A 23,888-nucleotide genomic window follows, 5' to 3' on the forward strand; every position below is an offset into this window, starting at 1 on the left:
TGCAAATAAGATGCGCCGTCTTCACACAGGCGCAAATTATGGCGTCGTACCTGCTACAAAAAAAATTGCGCGGTGTTGGGGGGGGGGCCCTCAGAACCTGAGAGGTGAGATTCAGATCTAAAATAACGGCTCCTGCATCCCACTTCCTCTTGCTGCGACTGCGCTCTGACAAAAAAAGTGCGCCTGTTCCGTGGAGCAGCTGTCGAGCGGATCCAATTGCAAGTGTGCACCAAACTTGCCAATGGCAGGCAGTTGGGCAACATTAGCTCAGCTGTCTGCTGCGTGAATGCACGCCATACATTTAACATCCTCTTAAATTAAGCCCAGGGTGAAGAAGTGTGCGGTGTGCTTTTGCTTTAGTCTGGAAGCCCCGCACACCGAAGTCTCGCGTTGCGGCGATGAGTAAACACAATATGCGTCTGAACTAGCGGGTTTAAAACTGTGGATGAACCCTCCATTCATCCATCAATCCCTCAGTCGGTCCTATCCATCCATCTTTGGCGTTTGACTCAGCATGACTTAGATTTGCTATTGGTTTTACTGCTTGGTGCTTTCTACCGCCTTATTACTTATTACTGATTCGTCTTACTGTTTATTGTATATGTTAAATCGCTCCATGTACAGCACTTTGTATGCAGCGATGGCTGTTTGAAAGTGCTCTATAAATACTGTTGACTTGACATCCATTTGCCTTTCTGACTGATAAACTGGCGTATATTATTTTATTTTCCGCCAGAGAGGGGAAACTACGTCAGTTTAGCACATTTTGATGGGGGCGGGGGGGGGGGGGGGGGTTAACAAATTATTTTCTTGTGTCTGCATGCAGCGTTCGAGCAAATGTGATGCCCTTTGGTCTGCAAATAACACTTGAATAAATGAGTATATGTAAAAAGAAAACAAGTCGTCTTTTGATATTTTTTAGCTTGAAATGTGCACCTGGTCCAGAAGCTGTACAAGAAACAACAACATATATATATATTTTAAATGAAAAGCCTTTTAATACGATAAAGACAAGTGCAGAAAATGGACAGATGGCTTTTTCAAATACTGCAGGTCAACATGATGGACGAGTGGTTTGCACGCCTGCTTCTCAGTTGGGAGGATCAGAGTACGGAATTCCATTTGACTATACACGTCGTTTAACCTTCATTTTTTTAAGCTATAAGGGTTCTGGATTGTGAAAAATGCCATCAAAACAAAGATGTCGATCTTCTGATGCAGTTACAGATAATGGATGATGGGCGCACTGCAACGCCTCCATTTGAAAAGGGAAGCAGACTCAGAAGAACATTGAAATGTCTTCAGTGTATCCGTAGTCGATGATCTCAGGCTGTGCTGGGAATGACCATCCAGGAGGTTATCTCGGCTAATGTATGAAATGAAAGGGAGGAAAAAGACACTCATTGGAGAGTTTTTTTATTCAAAATGACCGAAGATGTCAGTGAGAAAACTGGTGAAAATAGTAAGCTAAATATAATGATGTTCTCCCCAAAAACATATTTTAAACCGTTTCTTTAATTTTGGTAGTTATGATTTGTCTTTGTGTTTGTGTTATACTGCCCACTGGTGGCCAAGTTGCACACAACAGAGGGAGTTGAATTAATCATAATGCGCAATTTGTTTATCATCTCCTTCTGGTGAATCGTGTTAATAATTTGTTTTATAAAGTATAATATAATAGAGTGTTATTCTCTTATTTAAAACAATGTACACATGTTCTGTTTTTGGGAACGAATTAATGGGATTTTTCACTCATTTCAAAGGCAGAAGCTAATTTGATAGAGTGAATATTTATTTTATTGACAGCTATTTCTGATTGGAACAACATCTTTAATTAATAAATGAATAAATAATTAATCCCCCCCCTCTAGCGGTTGTGGACGGGTGGCATGGAAGGAGCCAAGACAGCCACAGTGTTGTTCATCATCAACTACACAAAATTCCCTCAAGTGCCCCTCTGTCGCCCCCCGGCGGATCAGCGTGGCGGTACTCCGGGGGTCCGTTCTGGTGGTGCTGTTGTGCCATTTTCCTGGCGTAGTACCTCCTGGAGGAGGCTCGCCAGGCCTCCCTCTGCTGCGCCTGCGAGTCGTGAGGCAATGCGGAAATGTGCGCCCGCTTCCTGTTACCAGCGGCCAAAGGGCCGCAGGGCGAGGCGGCGTATTGGGAGCTGGGCGGCACATGGTGTAATTGGGCGGAGCGTGACGGGGGGCCGGCCTGCTGGCGAGCCACCTTGCGGGCGTAGTAGCGTCGGGAGGCGGCTCGCCAGGCGGCACGCTTCTGCTGCTGGGCCTCCTCGGGCAACTCCGCCGTGGGGACTCGCTTTTTCTTGTTCCTGAGGACGATGAACGACACGAGTGAGCGATTAGTAATGTCTGTCGCCCCGACACGCCGCCGCTGTTTCTTCTTGACTTTGCACGGGTAAGTCTGATTTGTTTTGCCGATTTGTGAATGACTTTATTGTTTCGAAAAGTTTCCCATGTTGACAAATGAGGCATGTCTCAAGCCTCTTTGACAAAAGATGGTGCAAAGTTGTCACATTTGAGTCACCAGTTTACATCTGGAATTTGCTTCTTTTCTCTCATTAAAAACTAGCTACATTTCTAATTTCTCTTCATTGAAGATGTTCCTACTGTGGCTCAAATATTTGGTGTTAAAATACACAATGTTTGCTTCTCAACTGTTTTATGAGTCAATTTGATGGTGAATCTCTACTGGGAGTGACAGGCTTCTGTTTCCACTTTGATGCTACCTCTGATTGCGTGTTGGCAACGTTTATGGAAAACAGCACAATGCAATGATTGTAGATTTTAACCTCTGTTGCTCCGCCTCTGCCACATGCCCCAGTCCGTCTGCTTCGTCGCAGGTCATGACTTCTCTGAGCTCCAATTCTTAAAACACACACAATAGAAGGAAATCAGCCTAAGTAGCTCAAATGGCTGAATAAAATCAATCAAAAATCAAAAATCTCAAAATTGTGATTAAGGAGAAGGGAATGATGAATGAATGATGTGCTCTTCACAGACTCCCTCGTCGCGAAACACTCCTGACTTTTAGTCGACTATATTCAGTGACACCCAGCATTTTTGGAGTTCGCATTATTCAAGCTAACACTGTGAGTCTCATGTGAATGTAGATTTTTTTTGAAAGGAAAAAAAATGGAATAAAATTGATTCTGTTGTGGTGTTTAAATTTTTTTAATTCATTTGTTGTTTCAACTCTTATTGTCTGAGTAATTTCTGCTCCATGGACAGCACTTTGAATGCAGGATCGGTTGTTTTAAGTGCTGTGAAAAGTTGAGTTCAGTTAAAATTCTTTGCTGCCATCATGTGGCAGCGATTAGAATTACAAACCCCACTTCGAGGGGGCCGTCAATTTTTCACGGTTAGGCTCAGACTCGATCCTTCCTGTGTAGCAGTGGGTTCACTTTAATCCACAAAATAACAATCACAAGGCGGGCGTTACCTGAGTCCCAACAAGAACTGGCGGTTTGCTCCGGCTGCTCCCGCAACCTCTCCTCGCTCAGCTCCCATTTGACGAGGATGGCATCCATGTTGCACGGCTCCTCTTTGACGGTGATGCTGCCCGCCTCGAAAGTGCCAGCTGGATCCGCTTGCCTGTGGGGGGGTGAGGGGAGTCCCAAGGAGGGGATGTTGGGTGGATGGCTGTCAAAGAGACCCGCTGTGGATGAAAAATACAGCAGACGTAAGTCACAAATATCAAATTCATAGGAGAGTCTCAAGTCAAGTTATACAATCTCACTCAGTCACACACTCGCAGTGCAGAGGACGTGGGCTGGAATCCAGCCTCCGGCTTTACGATGTGGAGTTTGTATATTCTCCCTGTGCCTGTGTGGGTTTTCTCTGGGTACTCCGGTTTGCTCTAACATTCCCAAAACATGCATAGCAGGTTAATTGATCATTCTAAACGGTTCATGTGTGTGATTGTCAGTGTGAATGGTTGTTTGTGTAAGTGTGCCGTGCGATAGCAGGCAACCAAGTTTAGTGTGTACCCCACCTACTGCCCAATTACAGCTCAGATATGCCCCAGAATGTCCGTGAACCTCATGAGGGTAAGCGTTTCAGATAATTGATGGATGGATAATTATTATCAAACAACATAAGGGTTTTCAATCCAAAATGCTCCAAATGTTGAGCCCATTCAAAGCACTTGCTCCACATCTCCAACATTCGCTGTGCTTTCTTCTATTGACATGCCTACAATTTATTAGTCCGCTGAATGACTGGGCTATCGCTGCAAGATGCACTCCCTTGTTATTTAGGCAAATGAAAATAAAAAAACTTATCCAAGCACACGCCCCCTTTCGGTTGGCTTGGTGGTTGACTTACTATTGGTTATGCGGCAGGCGGATCATATACATTTTAAGGCTCATATTACATCAATTGTGGCAGCCCAAATTTTAATTGCTGTGCAGCCCTACGTCATGGTGATATGCACGAACAGACAGACATTTAGATAGATGTACATACTGTCAATTTACGTACAGGAGAAACTGAATTCACACTGTTGCTGCTGCTGACCGGCGTCAATGCCGCCTCCGCCGCCGTCGTCCCTGTGTTTCCCGGAGTCCGGGGACCGGTCGGGGGTACCCCGGTCGAGCGCCCTGCACGAAGCACATCCCCGCCGGCGCAACGCTTGCACCTCCCGCTGCAGCCTCGCAATCTCTTTGTCCCTGTCGGCCACCATCCGCTGGTACTCGCGACTATGGCTGCTGTTGACGCCATACAGCACATTGACCACCGAGTCGATCGCCAGTCGGATGGCGTTCTCCACCACCAGAGCCTCCTCCGGTCGCAGGCTGGCGTCCTGGGACAAATTCATTGTGAGTTTTGTTTTGTGTTTGGGGGGGGCGGGGTTTGTTTTGGGCCAGGCGCTAGAAGCTAACGGCTACTAAGACGAGGATGCTAACTTGCGGACAGAACGGACGCCCGCGCTAAACTTCACATTTAACTCGCGAAATCGACGGTTGCCATCAACGGAAGAATATCAAGGCTTGACAAGTCAAGAAAAGAGACGTGGACTTGTTTTAAAACGCGACCATTTCGTCCACATTCGCTTGCCTCCTGCCACCGGCTGTTGTCTTGTTGACACTTGATCGACTGTCGGTTGCACAGCGCCCACCAGTGGCCCGGATGAGTGGTGACAACACGAGAGTAATGTCAACAATGGTGACGATGGCTGGGATTATTTCAGGGAAAACATAAAAATAATACAAAGCAATGATGTATCGTGGTCTTTTTTGGTAAACAAATAAAAAAACAAATTCAAACAATGAGTTTTTATTTATTTAATAAAGGGGCGACAACTATATATATATATATATGACATTGTTATGGTTTTAATAAAGGCACAACATTCAATAATAGATCAAAATATCGCGGATTTTTCATTAAAAGGACAATATAAAACACATGAAACAAACATTTTTATTGTAAGGACCAAAAAAAAAACAGACAAGGCCATGAGCGCAGATTCTCTTTCTCGATGCAAACCAGATCAAAAGTGCAAAATAAAAGCAAATGCAAACAATATACACAAGGCACGGTGGTATTTTGATAAAAGAGAGGAAAAAAATCTATTTATGGGAAAAAAAGCAAGGTAATCTGATCATAGACCTCATAGACCAAGAAACAATGATGTTTGGATTGAAGATGGGTGGGGGGAATAAAGATATTTAAAAAATGATGTGTCATTGGCCCTTTTATTGAATGGACAATACAAACTAAATCTGGATAATCAATGAGATCAGGCCTATTGTTTGGATGGAAAAGGAAAAATTAAATCCAAAAAGGTATCCTGATTTCAACCAAAATACAATGGAAAAGTAATGTCTAAAATGCAATCAGTGTGATGAAGTTATTTTCAAGCATGAATAACACACTATGTATTCTGCTGTACATAAAAAAAAATTAAAACAAGTAAAACTAGTGGACTGTTCAATGTAGAACGTCTCTCAAGTCTTCGCCGGCATCACCATACATCATCCACTGCTTGACATAGTTGGAACGTGAGCTTTGCGTTTCGGGTAGGAAAACCCCGGCGGGCTGTCCCGAACTGGAGTGGGACGGGCTGGTGCACTCCCCGAAACCGCTATCCACCGTGTCCAAGTCCACGCGGGGGTATCCGTCGTCCGACTGTCGGCTGGAGGCCAGCGAGGCTCTCTCCACTTCTTCAGGCCAATCGTTGAATAGCCGCTCTTCATCTTGCCTGTCCACTTCTTGATCCTCTATATCAGAGTCCAGCAGCTCTCGGAAGTTTGGACCAGACACTCGCTGCTTATCCTCTTCGCTCACAATCACCGTGTGAATGGACACGTGTCCCAATTGTTCCAGCGGGGCGGGGACTAGGAGGAGGCACCCCACAGGCCACACTACGTCTCCCCCTTCTGAGCTGGGTATGTGGCAGTGGAGCTGTTTCATGGTGGCGGTCGCCATTTCCACGTGCGAGGTGTTTCCCAACAAGTCGTGCTCGCTGAACACCGGCCTCACCCACTCCTGAGATGGATATCAGCAGAATGCAAAGGGACATTTCATGTATTAAGCCTCGAACGATACCACATCAAAGTTGAAAGCCACATCGTCAAAGAAAGAGATTTTGAATGTATTTTCTATGCAATTCAATGTATCTCCACTAGTCTAAACATGGTTTGTGATTCATATTAAAGTCCATCCATCCATCCATTTTCTGAACCGCTTAATCCTCACTAGGGTCGCGGGGGGTGCTGGAGCCTATCCCAGCCGTCTTTGGGCAGTAGGCGGGGGACACCCTGGATCAGTTGCCAGCCAATCGCAGGGCACACAGAGACGAACAACCATCCACGCTCACATTCACACCTAGGGACAATTTAGAGCGTCCAATCAGCCTGCCATGCATGTTTTTGGAATGTGGGAGGAAACCGGAGCACCCGGAGAAAACCCACACAGGCCCGGGGAGAACATGCAAACTCCACACAGGGAGGCTGGAGCTGGAATCGAACCCAGTACCTCTGCACTGTGAAGCCGACGTGCTAACCACTGGACTACCGGGCCGATCATATTAAAGTCAAAGTGATAATATTAAAGTCAAATGATCATAAATAATTTTAGTATATTTTGGGGGTAAACATTTAAAGTGACAACATTTGCATCAACCCCTCTCGGTAATTTTTCCAGGGAGCTGGCACATAAACATTGACACACAACCACTTGTCATTAACTAAAAATATTGTAGGCCGCTTGCATACTTAAAAAAAAAATGACACCCCTTTGGTGGGCCCCTCTGTGTGACTGTGAGGGAAATTCCCAAGCAGTCAACAGGTGTAACAAGTCCCCCGTGGTGTAACGCCGCCTGCTGGCCACCAGTGTCAACTACACCTTCACCTTGAAGTTGCCTCCGTGGTCGAGATAGAGCGGCTTGAAGAAGTCCTGTGGCCTGGACACGTACATGTTCAGTTGAAATCTTTTCAGTAAGTACCTAGGAAGAATCAAAAACACGCGTCAATGTCTTGTAAGGAGGTGTACCTAATGCATTGACTAATGTCAAGTCAAGTCAAGTCAACAGTATTTATAGAGCACTTTCAAACAGCCATCGCTGCATACAAAGTGCTGTAAATGGAGCGATTTAACATACACAATAAACAGTAAGACGAATCGGTAATAAAGGCGGTAGAAAGCACCAAGCAGTAAAATCAAGAACAAATCTAAGTCATGCTGAGTCGAACGCCAAAGAATACAAGTGAGTTTTGAGGAGTGCTTTACAATTTTTTTTACAAATTACAAATACAATAGGGCTTTGTATGCAATAACTCGAGGAGGACTTGGCAAACTTGTGGTCAAGTGGCACATTTGATTTTTTTAAACGGGCTGTAAATGACACGCTTCTGCTTGGTCCATCCCATTTGTTTTACTTCGCTTGATTCTTGGAGTTTCATGGCAAAATGAAACCCGGCAAATAAGTAAACATTAGCATTCGGCTCGTCTCGTCCCGGCGTTCTCGTCATCGGTTTCATGCTTTCTGGGTGCAAAAAGTTGGTGCTGTAAAAATTGTTGAATACCGTCAAAGGGAACGATAAAATAAGAGCCATTATTTGCATCATTCCTGGGGTCCTTTAACCAATTATTTACAAAGTTAAATGGAAATTAAAAATGTACGTCAAATAGGTAAACTCGTTCAATTGAATAATTCATTATTTTTCAAAATGACTTATAGTTAACTTAAATATCATGAATGAAACAATTATTCCATCAAATGAATAACAAGTTTCGTTTTATTTCTGCTTGTTTGAGTTGCGGTTGCATTCTCAAGCGCTATATAAATAACTGTGGAATTGGGTGTTGCATTTGCAGCAGCAGGGCGACGCGTGACTTCCTGTCAAGTTCAGCCTGCTCATTGTCTGAGTGCCGAGTTTGTGCGCGCGCGTGTGGTTTCTCGCAATGCAGAAGGTGCTGCCAGGAAAAGGGTGAAGGCCAAGCAGTGAGAACAAATATCATCATCATCATCATCCGAGTACGGGAAGTGAGTTGGCGGCGGCGGCGGCAGCGGCGACTATGATTCATGCTTTGTCCAAATTGGCTTTCACTTTGTTGTCTTGTTTTTGGACTGTGTCTAAAATCAAGTCAATTGGAGAGACTAAAAAATAAAAAATAAAAAATCCCTTGGTTTGTTTTGTTACTCACGGCTTTCGAGAGCAAGCCAGCAGTAGCCCGGCAATGAGGATGATGATAGCCAGGAGGATGTACAGCCAGAATCCTTTCACTAAGGCACAGGAGAAAATCATTAGTCATGTCTGATGTTGGAAACATTCATTCATCTTCCGAGCCGCTTGATCCTCACAAGGGTCGCGGGGGGTGCTGGAGCCTATACCAGCTGTCTTCGGGCAGTAGGCGGGGGACACCCTGAACCGGATGCCAGCCAATCGCAGGGCACACAGAAACGAACAACCATTCGCACTCACACTCACACCTAGGGACAATTTAGAGTGTTCAATCAGCCTGCTACGCATGTTTTTGGAATGTGGGAGGAAACCGGAGCACCCGGAGAAAACCCACGCAGGCCCGGGGAGAACATGCAAACTCCACACAGGGAGGCCGGAGCTGGAATCGAACCCGGTACCTCTGCACTGTGAAGCCGACGTGCTAACCACTGGACTACCGGGCCGCCTAAGTTGGAAACAAACTGCTTTTATTAACTCATTCACTCCCAAAGACGTTTTTCTTTTCAGACTTGGTCCCAGAATTGGCTGGTACTGAATGAGTTAAGCATACTTGTTGTACATCGGGACAAGCTGAAATTCAAAGCAGCAACAATTGTAGTGTCGTACGTGTGCCTTGAAGGCGCGTGGCCAAGTTGCCCCAACTTGGCCATAAGCGTGTGAGCATCTGGACATTGCTTGTGCTCAACAGCAGCTCCTTTCATGTGTTCTTATTTTCTCATTGTGCATTTAACTCCGTGTCCCGTTCAATAAATGACCAGCAGTGCCGAAGCGACCGGGCTCTCTTTGCCCACACGTGAAAGCATTCCGATAACTGAGTTCAGTGATTTTCCGTGTGGCACTCAGGCTCCCCTCTAGACAACAGAATCATTCATTCATTCATTCATCTTCCGAGCCGCTTGATCCTCACTAGGGTCGCGGGGGGTGCTGGAGCCTATCCCAGCTGTCTTCGGGCAGTAGGCGGGGGACACCCTGAATCGGTTGCCAGCCAATCGCAGGGCACACAGAAACGAACAACCATTCACACTCACATTCACACCTAGGGACAGAGTGTTCAATCAGCCTGCCATGCATATTTTTGGAACGTGGGAGGAAACCGGAGCACCCGGAGAAAACCCACGCAGGCCCGGGGAGAACATGCAAACTCCACACAGGGAGGCCGGAGCTGGAATCGAACCCGGTACCTCTGCACTGCGAAGCCGACGTGCTAACCACTGGACTACCGGGCTGCCCACAACAGAATCACTCAATTCAATATTCAAATTGTGCATCGTGTTACGGTGCCTTCAACATTTCTCGTCTTGGTTCCAGTATTAAAAATAACAGGGAAAAAAAAAAAAGACAGGGAGGGTTGAGAGGAACACAATCGGACACTCTTCACCGGGCTGCTAATTGTCAGAAGTTAATCGTGACTCTTTTCTATGAATTCTGCCTCTCAATACCCACTTGACTTGACTTCCTTATATTCCTTTGGCCACGCTGCAAATCGCTACGGAATGATTAGCAGAAAGTCAGCCAGACACATTGCTTCACGTTGGAATGGAATAAAATGGCGACCTGCTTACCTGCAACGTCTGCAGATGTTGTCGCCGCGTTTGTCCAGCTGACTTTGGGACTCCACTCGCTCCACGGGCCTTGAGACGGGTTACTGGGGCATAACTTGGCCCGGACAACCGCGCTACACTTGGCACGGGGCGGTAGCTCCTTGTGCCCCACCACGAGGAACCTCTCGTCCACTGAGAAGGAACGCGTTGGATCCTGAGCAAAGGAAAAAGAAAAAAGCATCAAAAATGAGATCGGGACTGTTCACTCATATTGTTTTCGAGAAACAAGGGTCGGGCAATTTGATGGCCCGCGAGCCGCGACCGCACTCTGAGTGGCACCGGTTAAAAAAAAAAAAATATCAATAAAACAAATCGTTTTACCTGCAAGAGACCTCGGCTGGTTCGGATGCGAAGGCTGTATGTCAGACAATCGTTGTTGTCGTTGTCGAGGTCCCACGTGATGTTGTAGAATCCGTCTGCGCTGATCACTCGCACGTTGAAAGGCGGAAAAGGTTTCACTGCGATTGATGGAAATGAAGCAGCATGTGAATAGGCTGCAGGACAAAATCACCAAGTTTTTTTTTTTTTTTTTTTTTGGTAGGCTCGATATGAAGCAGGGCGGCCCGGTAGTCCAGTGGTTAGCACGTCGGCTTCACAGTGCAGAGGTAGCGGGTTCGATTCCAGCTCCGGCCTCCCTGTGTGGAGCTTGCATGTTCTCCCCGGGCCTGCGTGGGTTTTCTCCGGGTGCTCCGGTTTCCTCCCACATTCCAAAAATATGCGTGGCAGGCTGATTGAACACTCTAAATTGTCCCTAGGTGTGAGTGTGAGTGCGAATGGTTGTTCGTCTCTGTGTGCCCTGCGATTGGCTAGCAACCGATTCAGGGTGTCCCCCGCCTACTGCCCGGAGACGGCTGGGATGGGCTCCAGCGCCCCCCGCGACCCTGGTGAGGATCAAGCGGTACGGAAGATGAATGAATGAATGAATAAACAAATAAATAAATAATAATAAATGATATGAAGCAGATTGCCACAATGTTATGATAAAAATACATTGAAATTATCGTTAAATTATTTTTAAAAATTACAATTTTATACTTTCATTTTTATTCAAAAACCTTTTTTTCATGACTTAATGTCATGAAAAAAGACACATTCATTTATTGTTATCTGAAAAAACAAAAAACATATTTAAGAAGAAAAAATGTCCATATTTTCCTAAAAACGAAACCAATAATTAAAAAAAATTTTTTCTATGGTTGTATTATTTTTTTTTTAATTTCTACGTCCTTAGTGCGTCAAAAGTTACCCATTCAATCCTGATCAGATCTAGATGACACATTTGGCAAAAATCGAATAAAAAAAATATGATTTTTGCCGCTTCTCCTCCACATCGAGAGGAGCCAGATGAGGTGGCTTGGGCATCTGATTCGGATGCCTCCTGAGCGCCTCCCTGGTGAGGTGTTCCGGGCATGTCCCACCGGGAGGAGACCCCGAGGAAGACCCAGGACACGCTGGAGAGACTATGTCACCCAGCTGGCCTGGGAACAACTCAGGATACCCCGGGGAGAGCTGGAAGAAGTAGCTAGGGAGAGGGAAGTCTGGGCTTCCCTGCTAAAGCTGTTGCCCCCGCGACCTGGCCCCGGATAAGCGGTAGATGATGATGATGATGACGATTTTTGCAGTTCTCGAGGCACATTTTACCAGGTGAGGTAATCATTTGTTGCATTCATGTTGGGGGACAAAAAAAGGGATGCGGATGCAACTCTAAACATGCTTTGCTGCTGGTTTCGTGGAGGTCTGTTATTATTATTTTGTTTTGCTTTTAACCACAAGTGACGGTGTGGCGTGCACTTTATCTTACCCACGTCATATAACGCCCAGCTGGACAACTCGCTTTCCGGGGCGCCTGGCCGGCCGATTGTTGCCGTGCATTCGGTCCCGATGGCGGCGATGCTGAAGAGTTCCGGCGGGTACATGACGCACCAGGACTGAGGAGGCGACACCTGGCAACTGTCGGCCACGTGGAGCTCGCCGTCGCTACAGAAGCACATGAAGGAGAAACTCACCGACAGTGACGGGTCATGCGCAGTCAATAATTTACTTGATAAGATGACAAAAATCATCAAATATTGCCGTCTAATAAAACATCAACGCCAGAGATGTTGAGTCTTAACTGTATACATGTGTGCAGATCGCTACAGATTGCACACACGTCACACATGACGGTTGGCTGGTGAACTCATGCACTCCCAAAGACGTTCCTCAACGTCTTTTCAGACTTGGTCCAGAATTGGCTGGTAGTGAATGACTTTTAAACAGTTTTGCGCTGACTAACCAATTTGAAGATGCTAAAATCCCAACGTCAACGTCATGACGGCTAATTTTGAATGGGACTGTTTCAAAGGAAAGAAACAATCTCGTAGTTAATCTTTCATCTGCCAGCATGAGTTGATTGTGGGCGGATTAAATTCACATGGCAACACATGGAGGCTGAAATCTGACTGGACGTAAAGAAATAAATAGATAAATAAATAAACAAATAGGGGCGGCCCGGTAGTCCAGTGGTTAGCACGTCGGCTTCACAGTGCAGAGGTACCGGGTTCGATTCCAGCTCCGGCCTCCCTGTGTGGAGTTTGCATGTTCTCCACGGGCCTGTGTGGGTTTTCTCCGGGTGCTCCGGTTTCCTCCCACATTCCAAAAATATGCATGGCAGGTTGATTGAACACTCTGAATTGTCCCTAGGTGTGAGTGTGAGCGTGGATGGTTGTTCGTCTATGTGTGCCCTGCGATTGGCTGGCAACCGATTCAGGGTGTCCCCCGCCTACTGCCCGGAAACAGCTGGGATAGGCTCCAGCACCCCCCGCGACCCTAGTGAGGATCAAGCGGTACGGAAGTGAATGAATGAATGAATAAACAAATAAATAAATAATAATAATTCAAGTCAAGCATCCAAGTGGTCCCTTCAGATACAAGCGACCCAATGTGGGAGTTTTTGAAGAAAGGCCCAGAATTTCAGTTTTTTTTTACACTTAATCCCCACATAGGAGCACAGACTCAAATGTGTAAAACTAGTGGTCAAGACTGTGAAGAGATGGACTGATGAAGCAAAACTGCACCGACAGTCCACCATCATCCCGGCCCCCGAGAACCCAGCAAAATCGAAAAATGAGCTGTGTGCTCATAAAGTCCTTCGAACACCTTGTGCTGAACCATATAAACGACATCGCGTCGAAATACCTGCAGTTGACATCGAGGCGTAGCGGCCGGGCGGGGATGGAAGCGCACGAGCAGTTGAGGAGAACGTTGTAGTCGGTGGAGCAGGTGACGCCGCAGGCGGAGGTGCCGACTGCAACCAGAGAGCAACGTTTCAGACCGATTGAGACTGGGGCTGGACAAAGTTTTTGCCTGTGTCAGATGGGCCAGACCTTTTCGTAGAAAGTTCAAATGTGGAAGTAAAATACTCAATGTAAATTATGTGACAACCGCATAATGTGTCATGACTTTTTAATAATGCCTATCCTACATGAAAAACATGTTTGGCTGTTTTTTTAGTTTATTTATCCCAAAAACAAACAAAAAAACCCAAAAATATTCCTCTGGGTTTTTTTGGGCGGTCAAAATGATTATTTGAAAAAATTGTTTAATTGCTAGCTTAATTGCTATTAAACTAGCTTGCATGTCGCCTAAAAGTTCCTGGACTTTCTTAGGTTGCAGTCCCAACAGACCGACCGCATTCAGTCTGTTTTTATTGTAATTCACAAAATCAGCAATGTTGGATTTCCGATGGCGGAAAATTGACAGGTTGACTTGGGGGCCCCTTTTGACAACAGAATTCATACTGAACACGGGTGTAAAAAAAAAGGTGATCAAATGGCAGTTTTACAGGCACAAAAATAACATACCGCCTTGAATAACCATTGCGAGGCTCCACAGCATCAGTGAAAGGACAGCAGCCATGAAGGTGCTCGGGAAAGCATGAAACAGCCACTGGAACGAAATGTAGCAACAAAGGGTTGGCGTGCCACACAAACACACATTTTCAAAGTGAAGTCATCACAATACACACTCTTCAAAATGACAAACGTCTTTTAAGAACAGCAAAACATCCAATTTATCAGTCAACTATTTTTTTACTTTCAGGAACAGTGCTGAAAATTCTTTAAAGCCATTTGTAAAAAAAAAAAACTTTTTTTACAGACAGAAAAGCTTACCTTTCTAATTTCGGACGATGAAGAGATCAAAAAGTTGATGACGTGCGAATGTATAAGCCCAAATTGGTCACCAGGGTGACGTCGGCCGCCGTGATGTCAAATGTGGTAACATCGCTTTTCGCAGCGCGGCTTCCTCGCCTCGCCACACCACAGACGCTGCAGACGAGAGTTAGCGCATCCCTTTTTCTTTTGTTGTTTCTGCTTCACAAAGCCTGCAGAAGTCAACGAGCGCAATGAGCGTTTCATAAAAAGCACCTCACAGCAGGCAGACATTCACAGTTGTGATACTCCGGCATATCATTTTCACACGGCATGTAAATTTTGCCCTATGACTCAAAACAAAACCAATGTAGTTTCGGTATTGAAATGTTCCAAATGATAACAGGCATACAAAAAAGACCCTTATGGCGAACGCGCGTGCCTACAACAGGCACCTAAATGGGAGTTTTCAGCGCCTTAATGTGCGTAAAACCCCTCATTTCAATCTTTAACTCATCCTAATAGATTCTTAATAGGGTGTAAACCTGTGTATTGTTGTAGTTTTAAAACTGACATTCAGAGTAATATTTAAAAATATTGGATGGTGCCGAATTGAAAGTGTGCGAACATCGCCTGAACGGATGACGTCAGGCGTTGGAAAAAATGTCGCTGACCGGCCTTCATGCGCGGAAACGTCGTCGACCACGGGGTGCGGAAGTCGGCAGCTAGGAGGGTGGGCTGGGTGGAGGTCTGGTTGGCCGCCCGTTATGCCCGAACCGGCAAGGAAATACATTTACCGTACAGGAAAATTAACATATTGTCCCGAAATTCCCGACGACTGTTTGGGGACTATCCCCCCCGCCCCCTCCGGGCTAGTTAAAATGGTATAACCCAAGAGGCAAGGTGCGGCTTGCTATCGTTACGTTGCGTTTCATGCTATTAAAGCATCAGTTAAATGCCATAATGACTTGTGTCATTAATAACACAAACAACGACCACTGCCCATAGGTGAGACTGTGAGTGTGAATGGTTGTTTGTCTATGTTTGCCCCGCGACTGATTGGTGACCAATTCAGGGTATACCCGAAGACAGCTAAGGATAGCAGGCCCCAGCACACCCGCAACCGGAGTGAGGATAAGCAGTTCGGAAAATAGATGCAAGCAGGGTGCCCCCTGCTGTGATACAGCGAGCATAAACCTTTACCTGAAGTAAACCTTGAGTTGAAGGTATAATGAAAGTGCCCCCATCCTCCACGGCCCTTTGCCCCTCCAGGCCAATGGTGTGTGTTTGGTCACTGCAGTCTGTTGACTGCTTTTTTTAACTTCATGTCCCTCATACCAAATCAAAAACTCAAAGTGATACAGGTCTCGCAATCCATTTCCCCAAAATTGTGGAACGTAGTTCCTCTTCCTGCCTCTTTCGTTGACATTTCTGAGAGGCAGTAACATATTTGTTCATTCAGTTAGTTTGTCAGTAAGTCAGTAAGTCTTTAAGACTTTTCCTAAAGTATTTACGGAGTATACTTTGGATGCTTTTTCCTTTTTTGTATTAACTGCAATGTATGTATATTTTTTATTTAATTTATTTAATACGTTTTATGTTCACAGCAATCGCCCCAAATCAGGTGGAGTAGTGTGGTTGAAGTTACGTTCTTACGCCACGAGGTGTCACTGTCTCAACGTCGTTGACTGCTTCACGCTCACTTGAGCCCTCCCAGCCTGGTAAATCACTCCTGTTTTTTTTTGTTTTTTTGCCAGAGTTTGACCATAAAGTCATTGTAAATGTAGATTTTTAATCAACCTTTTCGAGATAGTACAGGCGTGCAAAAGACGCGACTGCAGTTTGACCCACCAAGAAAACGCTAATCTGTGTCAGCGGCCGCCAGGAAATAGACCAAGCCAAAATATTCGTCGAAACGCAATTAAATCACGACATTGTACGAAATAATGACATCCACGTCAGTAATTACACGTACCTGCTAACCGCGAGAGGCAATGAATCCACTTGGTACTAAGAAAATAAATAAACCGGGCAATATTATGCTTTATTGTAAATTGTAATTTTAGTTGCTTTACAACGAGCCGTAAAGTGAATGCAAGTGTTGCAACGAAAATAAATAAATAAATAAATAAATAAACACAAGACAAATTATGACGATATATTGTGTGCGTGTGTTTGTGTGTGTGCATAAACATGTTTTATGTGACCTTTATGTCATTTCTCAGGAGGTGCCTATGAGCACTGGCGAGTGTTGGTGAGGGTGGGGGGCTGGGGGGATTGGGCGTCGGGGGGAACTTCGTCCCTCTGGAGGGTTGTTGTGTGAAGGAACCCGCTAATGGCCAAGCAAAGTGCTGGAGGTGACTGTGCTGTAAGGCAGATGAAGCCAGTACGGTTTACCAGTACCAGGGTGGTGTGAGATACTCTGTGAGTATTGATGGCAGAGGTGGTAAGTAACCAAGTACAAGTAGATTTTTCAGGCAACAACCATTATTTTTAAGTGTTTCTGTAGTCTGAGAGAAGATCCAGAGTTTTTATGCATCAGTATATATCACAGCCTTTGGCAACATGGATTGTAGTTGTGCGCTTGCGTGTGGGTGTGCATGTGCAAATAAGGGGTGCAAGGTCCAGAGTGCGATTAAGGAGGCGGTAAATACAGGTTGGGAAGTGTTGAAGCGTAACATTTCTCTGGCTGGCCGTACATCCCAGCACTCCTCTGCCCTTCTGTTGCCAGCCCAGGCTGTCACTGTTATCTGGTTAGCCAACGGCGATGCAAAGACCCATTTCCCGGTTTTACATGAGTGAGGCAGAGGCACCCGCTGATTGTCGCCAAAGTCATAAAATGTATACAGTCCGTGCAATAAATATCATAGTTTTTTATAACAGTGAACGCGCCTTCGAGAGTCTTGAGTCCTGCTCAAGACTGGGTTTAATCGCCTAATCTCACTTTTTGGATTACTCCGTTTGTGGAGCTTTTGAAGTTTTTTGGGGGGCAGGGTGGGGATGGGGGTGGTATGCCTTCTAAAAGGTTTTAATCTGTTCATTGTCCACTCAAACGTGCCTATTGGGTGGCACCACCGCTGACCTCCAAGGACCCGTTTTGCGCACCCTCCTTGGAGAGCATTTTCTTCCTAATTTAAGTCAAGGGCCACCAACGAGGTGCTGGCGTGTGCAGGGCGCCCCTGAAGCAAGATGTGGAACAAAGTGCTGGAGATAGCACTTGAGAGACACTTAAGAATTACATTCTAGACTCACCCACGCTCGGCAAAAATGTAGAAAACAACATAGTTTGACGCCTTCCCTACACTCTAAAGAAGAATGTAAATGTATTTAAACGCCATCAAAAGAAAAGTTAATAAAAAATATGACAAAATAATACTGGCAACCGATTCAGGGTGTCCCCCGCCTACTGCCCGGAGACGGCTGGGATAGGCTCCAGCACCCCCCGCGACCCTAGTGAGGATTAAGCGGTTAGGAAGATGAATGAATGAATGAATGAATACAAAACCTTTCTTGTTGTTAATGACACTGCATGTCTCCAGTGTGGAGCTCAGTGCTGCCAAGCATGTTGTGGCACATTGCGGTACTACACCGAAGACACTCAAATCTAAATTTAGACCTGCCTCCACCAAAAAAAAAAAAAAAAAAAAACATCAATTAGAAATCTGTGGTGGAGCAGGGGTGCAAACATTGAGCAGTGGGGACTGGATGTCCTATTTCAAGGGCCACCAGTTAGCATTTGGGGGGCGCGTTTGTTGAGTGCCCCTGAAGGATGATTTGGTACAAAGGAGTGCAGATAGTGGCAGATAGTTCCCATTCAAGGGTTCTTGTGATAAGAAATGGCACCCGAGTGCTCTGTTTTGAGTGCGGGGTCAAGAGAGGGTTCGAAAGGAGTGGAAGGTGTAAGTGTGTGGCGATGGTGTGTGTGTGTGTGTGTGTGTGGGGGGGGGGGGGGAATCAGGACATCTGTTGGGGCTTTAGAGAGGTCAGCCACGGGACAGGAACCAGTCTTAATCCTCCCAGCTGGGCCCGCGGGAGAGGATTTGGACCCATGCTCTCTGGCTGGCTGTCAAAGAGCCAAACCCACAACACAAGCTAATTGAGCTGCACTGCCCGCCCGCGCTGGTCCGGCGGCACTGCCTTGTAAAGCCCTCGCAGCGGGAAAGCTCTTGAGTGTCTCAGATACCTGGATTGCACAGGAGCCATCCGAGTGTGTCACCTCCAAATTGGCTTAATTTGTTTTTCTAATTTCCCCCCCAAAAAGCATGTTTTTTCATCATCAAAAATTAAAAAAAACTCAAACAAGTACATCAATAGAAATAAATAAACACAATTACAAAATAAAAAATATATATCTAATATATATAGTGATTATATATATACATATAAATAAACTATAATCACTAAATACTAATTATTTTGAAGTAATGAAAGATATAATATTATAATAATATATAAATAATAATATAATATAAAAATAAAAGAAATCCGTAAATAATGATTTGAAAAAAGATAAAAATGCCTTCTCTCTCACTGTAGTTTTTTTCCAGAAGAAAATACTTCTAACAATGTTCAACAGTGTTTTTTTTTTCCTCAAAAAAATTGTTCTTGTAATATTCTACAGTTTTCCTTGAAAAAAAAACACTTTTTTTTATTCTAAGAAGAATTTTTTTAATCAGATATTTTTTGGGGGGTATACAATTAAATTGTTCTAGGATCATGCCTTTTCATAAAAAAAAAAGACTTCATCTTGAAAAATTGCAACTTAAAAAAATACGAAGGTAATACTATTTTTTTAACCGAAGTTGTTCAGAAAATGGGTGGATATGTTCTTTTATTTTCGGTGCCATCACTATTGCGGTAAACAGCAAATTATTTATTGAAAAATAATGTTTTTTAAAATTGTTATAATAAGATAAGATAAGATAAGATAAGATAAGATATCCTTTATTCGTCCCACACTGGGGAAATTTACAGCCTCCAGCAGCAAGAATGTGTGTAGAAAGAAGAAAGAGAGAAAAAACAACAAACATCTTTCAATTAAATGCAATTTTTATGCAATAATTATGAATAAATAAAAAATAACGCTAATTGGTGTCTTAGTAAATGGTGATATGAATCTTGATGTCATACTATATACAGTGCCCTCCATAAGTATTGGCACCCCTGGTTGAGATGTGTTTTTTAGCTTCCAATTATTTTATTTTTTTTCTAAATAATATGGGACCTTAATGGAAAAAAAGAGAAAAATCCAACCTTCAATACAAGTGCATTTATTCAGTGGGGAAAAAATCCCACATAAAGAAATAATTATTTGACATCAAATAATGTGTGTCACAATTATTAGCACCCCTGGTGTTAATATTTTGTACAACCCCCTTTTGCCAACAAAACAGCACCTAATCTTCTCCTATAATGTTTCACAAGATGGGAAAAGACAGAAAGAGGGATCTTCAGCCATTCCTCTTTGCAGAATCTCTCTAAATCATCCAGAGACCTGGGTCCTCTCCTCTGTACTCTCCTCTTCAGCTCACCCCACAGGTTCTCAATGGGGTTGAGGTCAGGGGACTGAGATGGCCATGGGAGGAGCTTGATTTTGTGTCTGGTGAACCATTTCTGTGTAGATTTGGCCATATGTTTAGGGTCATTGTCTTGCTGAAAGACCCAGTGACGACCCAGCTTCAGCTTTCGGGCAGAGGGCAACAGATTTTGATTTAAAATGTCCTGGTATTTCAAAGCATTCATGATGCCATGCACCCTAACAAGGTTCCCAGGGCCTTTGGAAGCGAAACAGCCCCACAGCATCACTGACCCACCCCCATACTTCACAGTGGGTATGAGGTGCTTTTCAGCATGCGCATCTTTCGTGGTACGCCAGACCCACTTAGAGTGTTTGTTGCCAAAAAGCTCAATCTTGGTCTCATCTGACCAAAGCACACGGTCCCAGTTGAAGCCCCAATACCGCTTGGCGAACTCCAGACGCTTGCGTTTATGATTGTGAGTGAGGAAAGGTTTTCTCCGTGCATGCCTCCCAAACAGCTTGTTGGCGTGTAGACAGCGCCTGATGGTTGATTTGGAGACTTTGTGACCCCAGGATGCTACCATTTGTTGTAATTCTGTAACAGTGAGCTTTGGAGATCTTTTGATTTCTCTTACCATCCTCCTCACTGTGCGTGGTGGCAAAATAAACTTGGCTCCTCGTCCAGGCTTGTTTACCACTGTTCCAGTTGTTTTGAACTTCTTAATTATTCCTCTCACAGTGGATATGGGCAGCTGCAGTTGAGTGGCAATCTTCTTGTAGCCTCTGCCTGACCTGTGAAGGTCGACGCACATCTGCCTCACTTGTATGCTGTGTTCCTTTGTCTTTCCCATGTTTAAGAGTGGATAAGAGAAATGGCCTCGGTGTCACGTCATATTTATACCCCAGGGAGACAGGAAGTGATGAATTACTAATTAAATGTTCCTACATACTCTGGTAAACTTTGTAAACTACTGTAGAAATGACAGAAATGCTTCAATTATATTTATTTCCTGGGAATTGTTAAGGGTGCCAATAATTGTGGAACAGGTGATTTGATGTCAAATAATTATTTCTTTATGTGGGATTTTTTCCCCACTGAATAAATGCACTTGTATTGAAGGTTGGATTTTTCTCTTTTTTTCCATTAAGGTCCCATATTATTTAGAAAAAAAATAAAATAATTGGAAGCTAAAAAACACATCTCAACCAGGGGTGCCAATAATTATGGAGGGCACTGTATGCAAGAAGCAGTTATCTTTGAAATATGCTTGTTCGGCCCTGGCGAAGGTCCATTCTTGCACTGATATGAGACCGCTTAGCTGAGCGTCATTCACCCAGAGAGAGGACCCCTGCCCCAGCCCCCTCCCCGCCAAACGTTAGCATGCACGTCCAAGGGGGGGTCAAGTGAAGGTTCTCTTCCTGATCGGCCAACTGGAAAACTCCCAGGTTCGAAGGTCACGGTTAAGCCGCCCTATTGGCTGACCGATCGGACAAGTCAAATTAGCCCGCAAATACCCCCCCACACCCAACACTGATCCGCTCTTCATCGGCCACCCATGAAGCATCAGATGAGGCGCATGTCATCGTTAGCAGCCGTCATGAAGTCGAATTGGCCGGGGCGCAAAAAAAAAAAACTTCCGTCTCTCGTTTCCGTCCGTCCGCCGTGACCTTACGTTTCCATCAGCATTTTGTGAATGCGCACTTATCCGCCAAATAAATGTTTCTCTAGGAATGCGATTAAAGTGCGGGGTCGTCGACTGGGTCAAAATGGCAGTTCGTAAGTTGAAACCACAACAAAAACAAGTAAAATAAAAAGGAGGAGATGAAGTAGGAGGACAGCATCCTTTAAGAAGAACATGTAAACCGTTACTCTCCATGGTAATGGGATCGTGACTTACCAATGTTACCCATTCATGGGCAAGCTTGTATGTCAAATCAATTTTCCTCATTAAAATGAATTGAAATGCCATTAATCCGTTCCACCATTCTAAAAACATAAGCATTTTGTTGTTGCGTGCGTTTAATCAAGACAAAATAGCAGCCGACCAATATTAATTTTATTAAGGCCGGTGCTGATTTTACTGTTTGGTGCTTTCTACCGGCTTTATTACCGATTCGTCTTACTGTTTATTGTGTATGTTAAATCGCTCCATGTACAGCACTTTGTATGCAGCGATGGCTGTTTGAAAGTGCTCTAGAAATACTCTTGACTTGACTTGATTCCGAGATATGGCCCAAAAAAGTCAATTCATTCATTAATTCTGACAACCGATTATTCGGCCAATTAACTGAAAAAAGTATGTAAAAGGTTTGTACGTTGTCATCTCCATCTAGTGAGCATGACATTGGGCACTGGGAGGCGGTATAATACAGTCATGTGGCCTGGACAAACAAAGTTCGGGGTAGTTGAGTAAATGTGAAATATATTCATTCATTCATTCATTCATCTTCCGAACCACTTCATCCTCACTAGGGTCGCGGAGGGTGCTGGAGTCTATCCCAGCTGTCTCCGGGCATTAGGCGGGGGACACCCTGAATCGGTCGCCAGCCAATCACAGGGCACACAGAGACGAACAACCATCCGTGCTCACACTCGCACCTAGGGACAATTTAGAGTGTTCAATCAGCCTGCCACGCATGTTTTTGGAATGTGGGAGGAAACCGGAGCACCCGGAGAAAACCCACGCAGGCCCGGGGAGAACATGCAAACTCCACACAGGGAGGCCGGAGCTGGAATCGAACCCGGTACCTCTGCACTGTGAAGCCGACGTGCTAACCACTGGACTACCGGGCCGCCTTGTGAAATATATATATATATAAAATATATATAGTACAGGATAAATAATCTATGCCCTAACTGTTCTTACATCGCATGTGTTGCCACACTATTTGCAGTCAAATGTCCATTACGTCAAGGAGAAGTGAAGCCCCCCCAAAATTCTTTCCAAGAATATGTTCTGTGCAGCACCATCTGTCTAAAGACGACATTCTGATTAATATTGCCTCTTTTTTGATTTAGGCAATAATTTTTTTGGGGGGGATGGCCATTTTGCCACTTGCTGTCCACTGAGAATGACATCACAAATGCGCACAGTTCAGTTAACGACCAATCATGGCTCAGCTTCAGAAAACAGGTGAGCTGTATTAGTTAGCATTAGGTTAACACACAGAAAGGCAAAGCAATGTGAATTTGGAGCCGTGTCTTAAGATATGTTGAAATTGTAAATGCGGAGTTGCTAGATTTTTGCGTTATAAAGTAACAGTGTCCTCCGCTGACTTGACAGGCACAATCCAGCCTTTTCAGTGTCCTTTGCATGCAAAATGCTTCGAAACTGCCTCAGAGAAAAAGTGGGTTGTTGTCATGTAAACGCAAACTTAGTTGCAGCTTAACTCTAAGTCCATAAACTACTTTTGTCTTGAAGTTGGTTCATGGTGAGAATCTTAGACTTTGTTGTTTTGGAGTAATAACGAGTCTCGTTTGGCAATGAAATGTGATTGAAATCATGTGAGGGCAAACCAGGAGAAAAAAAACTCAAAACAAAACACCACCTTATCCGTTCACCAAATTTGGGGGAACATTTTGGGTTTTATTTTTCTTTCAGTGTAATTCTGCAAATAGACCAAACAACTCTGATGGAATCATGTGTGTGTGTGTGTGTGTGTGTGTGTGTGTGTGTGTGTGTAAACCTCACAGTTCATGTTTACGGTCATAAATTGCACCAGTGTGGCTCATTTATCTCCTTTTTAAAAAGGTTTTTGTAGCATGACGGGAGGCTCAGACTATTTTAAAGCAGGGCTTCAGTTACAGAAACACTTTTTCATGGGACAGTAAAAATGATGAACCGGGGGAGACTAACACGTTCAACACATTGGGTCATGTTTTCCTTAGTATGCGCCGCCCGCGTGTTTTTCGCAGGGGGATATTTTCA

General features: G+C 44.6%; 2 protein-coding genes across 2 annotated transcripts; both read right to left on the reverse strand.

Annotated features, from left to right (window-relative positions):
* Positions 1–936: 936 nt before the first annotated feature.
* LOC127600596 (uncharacterized) lies at positions 937–5,160 on the reverse strand. Its single transcript, XM_052065278.1, has 5 exons — positions 5,079–5,160; positions 4,503–4,824; positions 3,463–3,678; positions 2,813–2,888; positions 937–2,332 (listed from the first exon to the last, which is right to left on the reverse strand). The coding sequence occupies exons 2-5, from the start codon at positions 4,702–4,704 to the stop codon at positions 1,927–1,929; spliced, it is 900 nt and encodes a 299-aa protein (XP_051921238.1). The 5' UTR covers positions 4,705–4,824; positions 5,079–5,160; the 3' UTR covers positions 937–1,926.
* A 270-nt stretch (positions 5,161–5,430) lies between these two features.
* Positions 5,431–14,791, reverse strand: il21r.1 (interleukin 21 receptor, tandem duplicate 1). Its single transcript, XM_052065185.1, has 9 exons — positions 14,463–14,791; positions 14,154–14,238; positions 13,489–13,597; positions 12,113–12,288; positions 10,633–10,769; positions 10,273–10,465; positions 8,673–8,751; positions 7,377–7,470; positions 5,431–6,512 (listed from the first exon to the last, which is right to left on the reverse strand). The coding sequence occupies exons 2-9, from the start codon at positions 14,206–14,208 to the stop codon at positions 5,955–5,957; spliced, it is 1,401 nt and encodes a 466-aa protein (XP_051921145.1). The 5' UTR covers positions 14,209–14,238; positions 14,463–14,791; the 3' UTR covers positions 5,431–5,954.
* Positions 14,792–23,888: the final 9,097 nt, after the last annotated feature.

This window comes from Hippocampus zosterae, chromosome 5 (assembly GCF_025434085.1).
Source record: "Hippocampus zosterae strain Florida chromosome 5, ASM2543408v3, whole genome shotgun sequence".
NCBI lineage: Eukaryota > Metazoa > Chordata > Actinopteri > Syngnathiformes > Syngnathidae > Hippocampus > Hippocampus zosterae.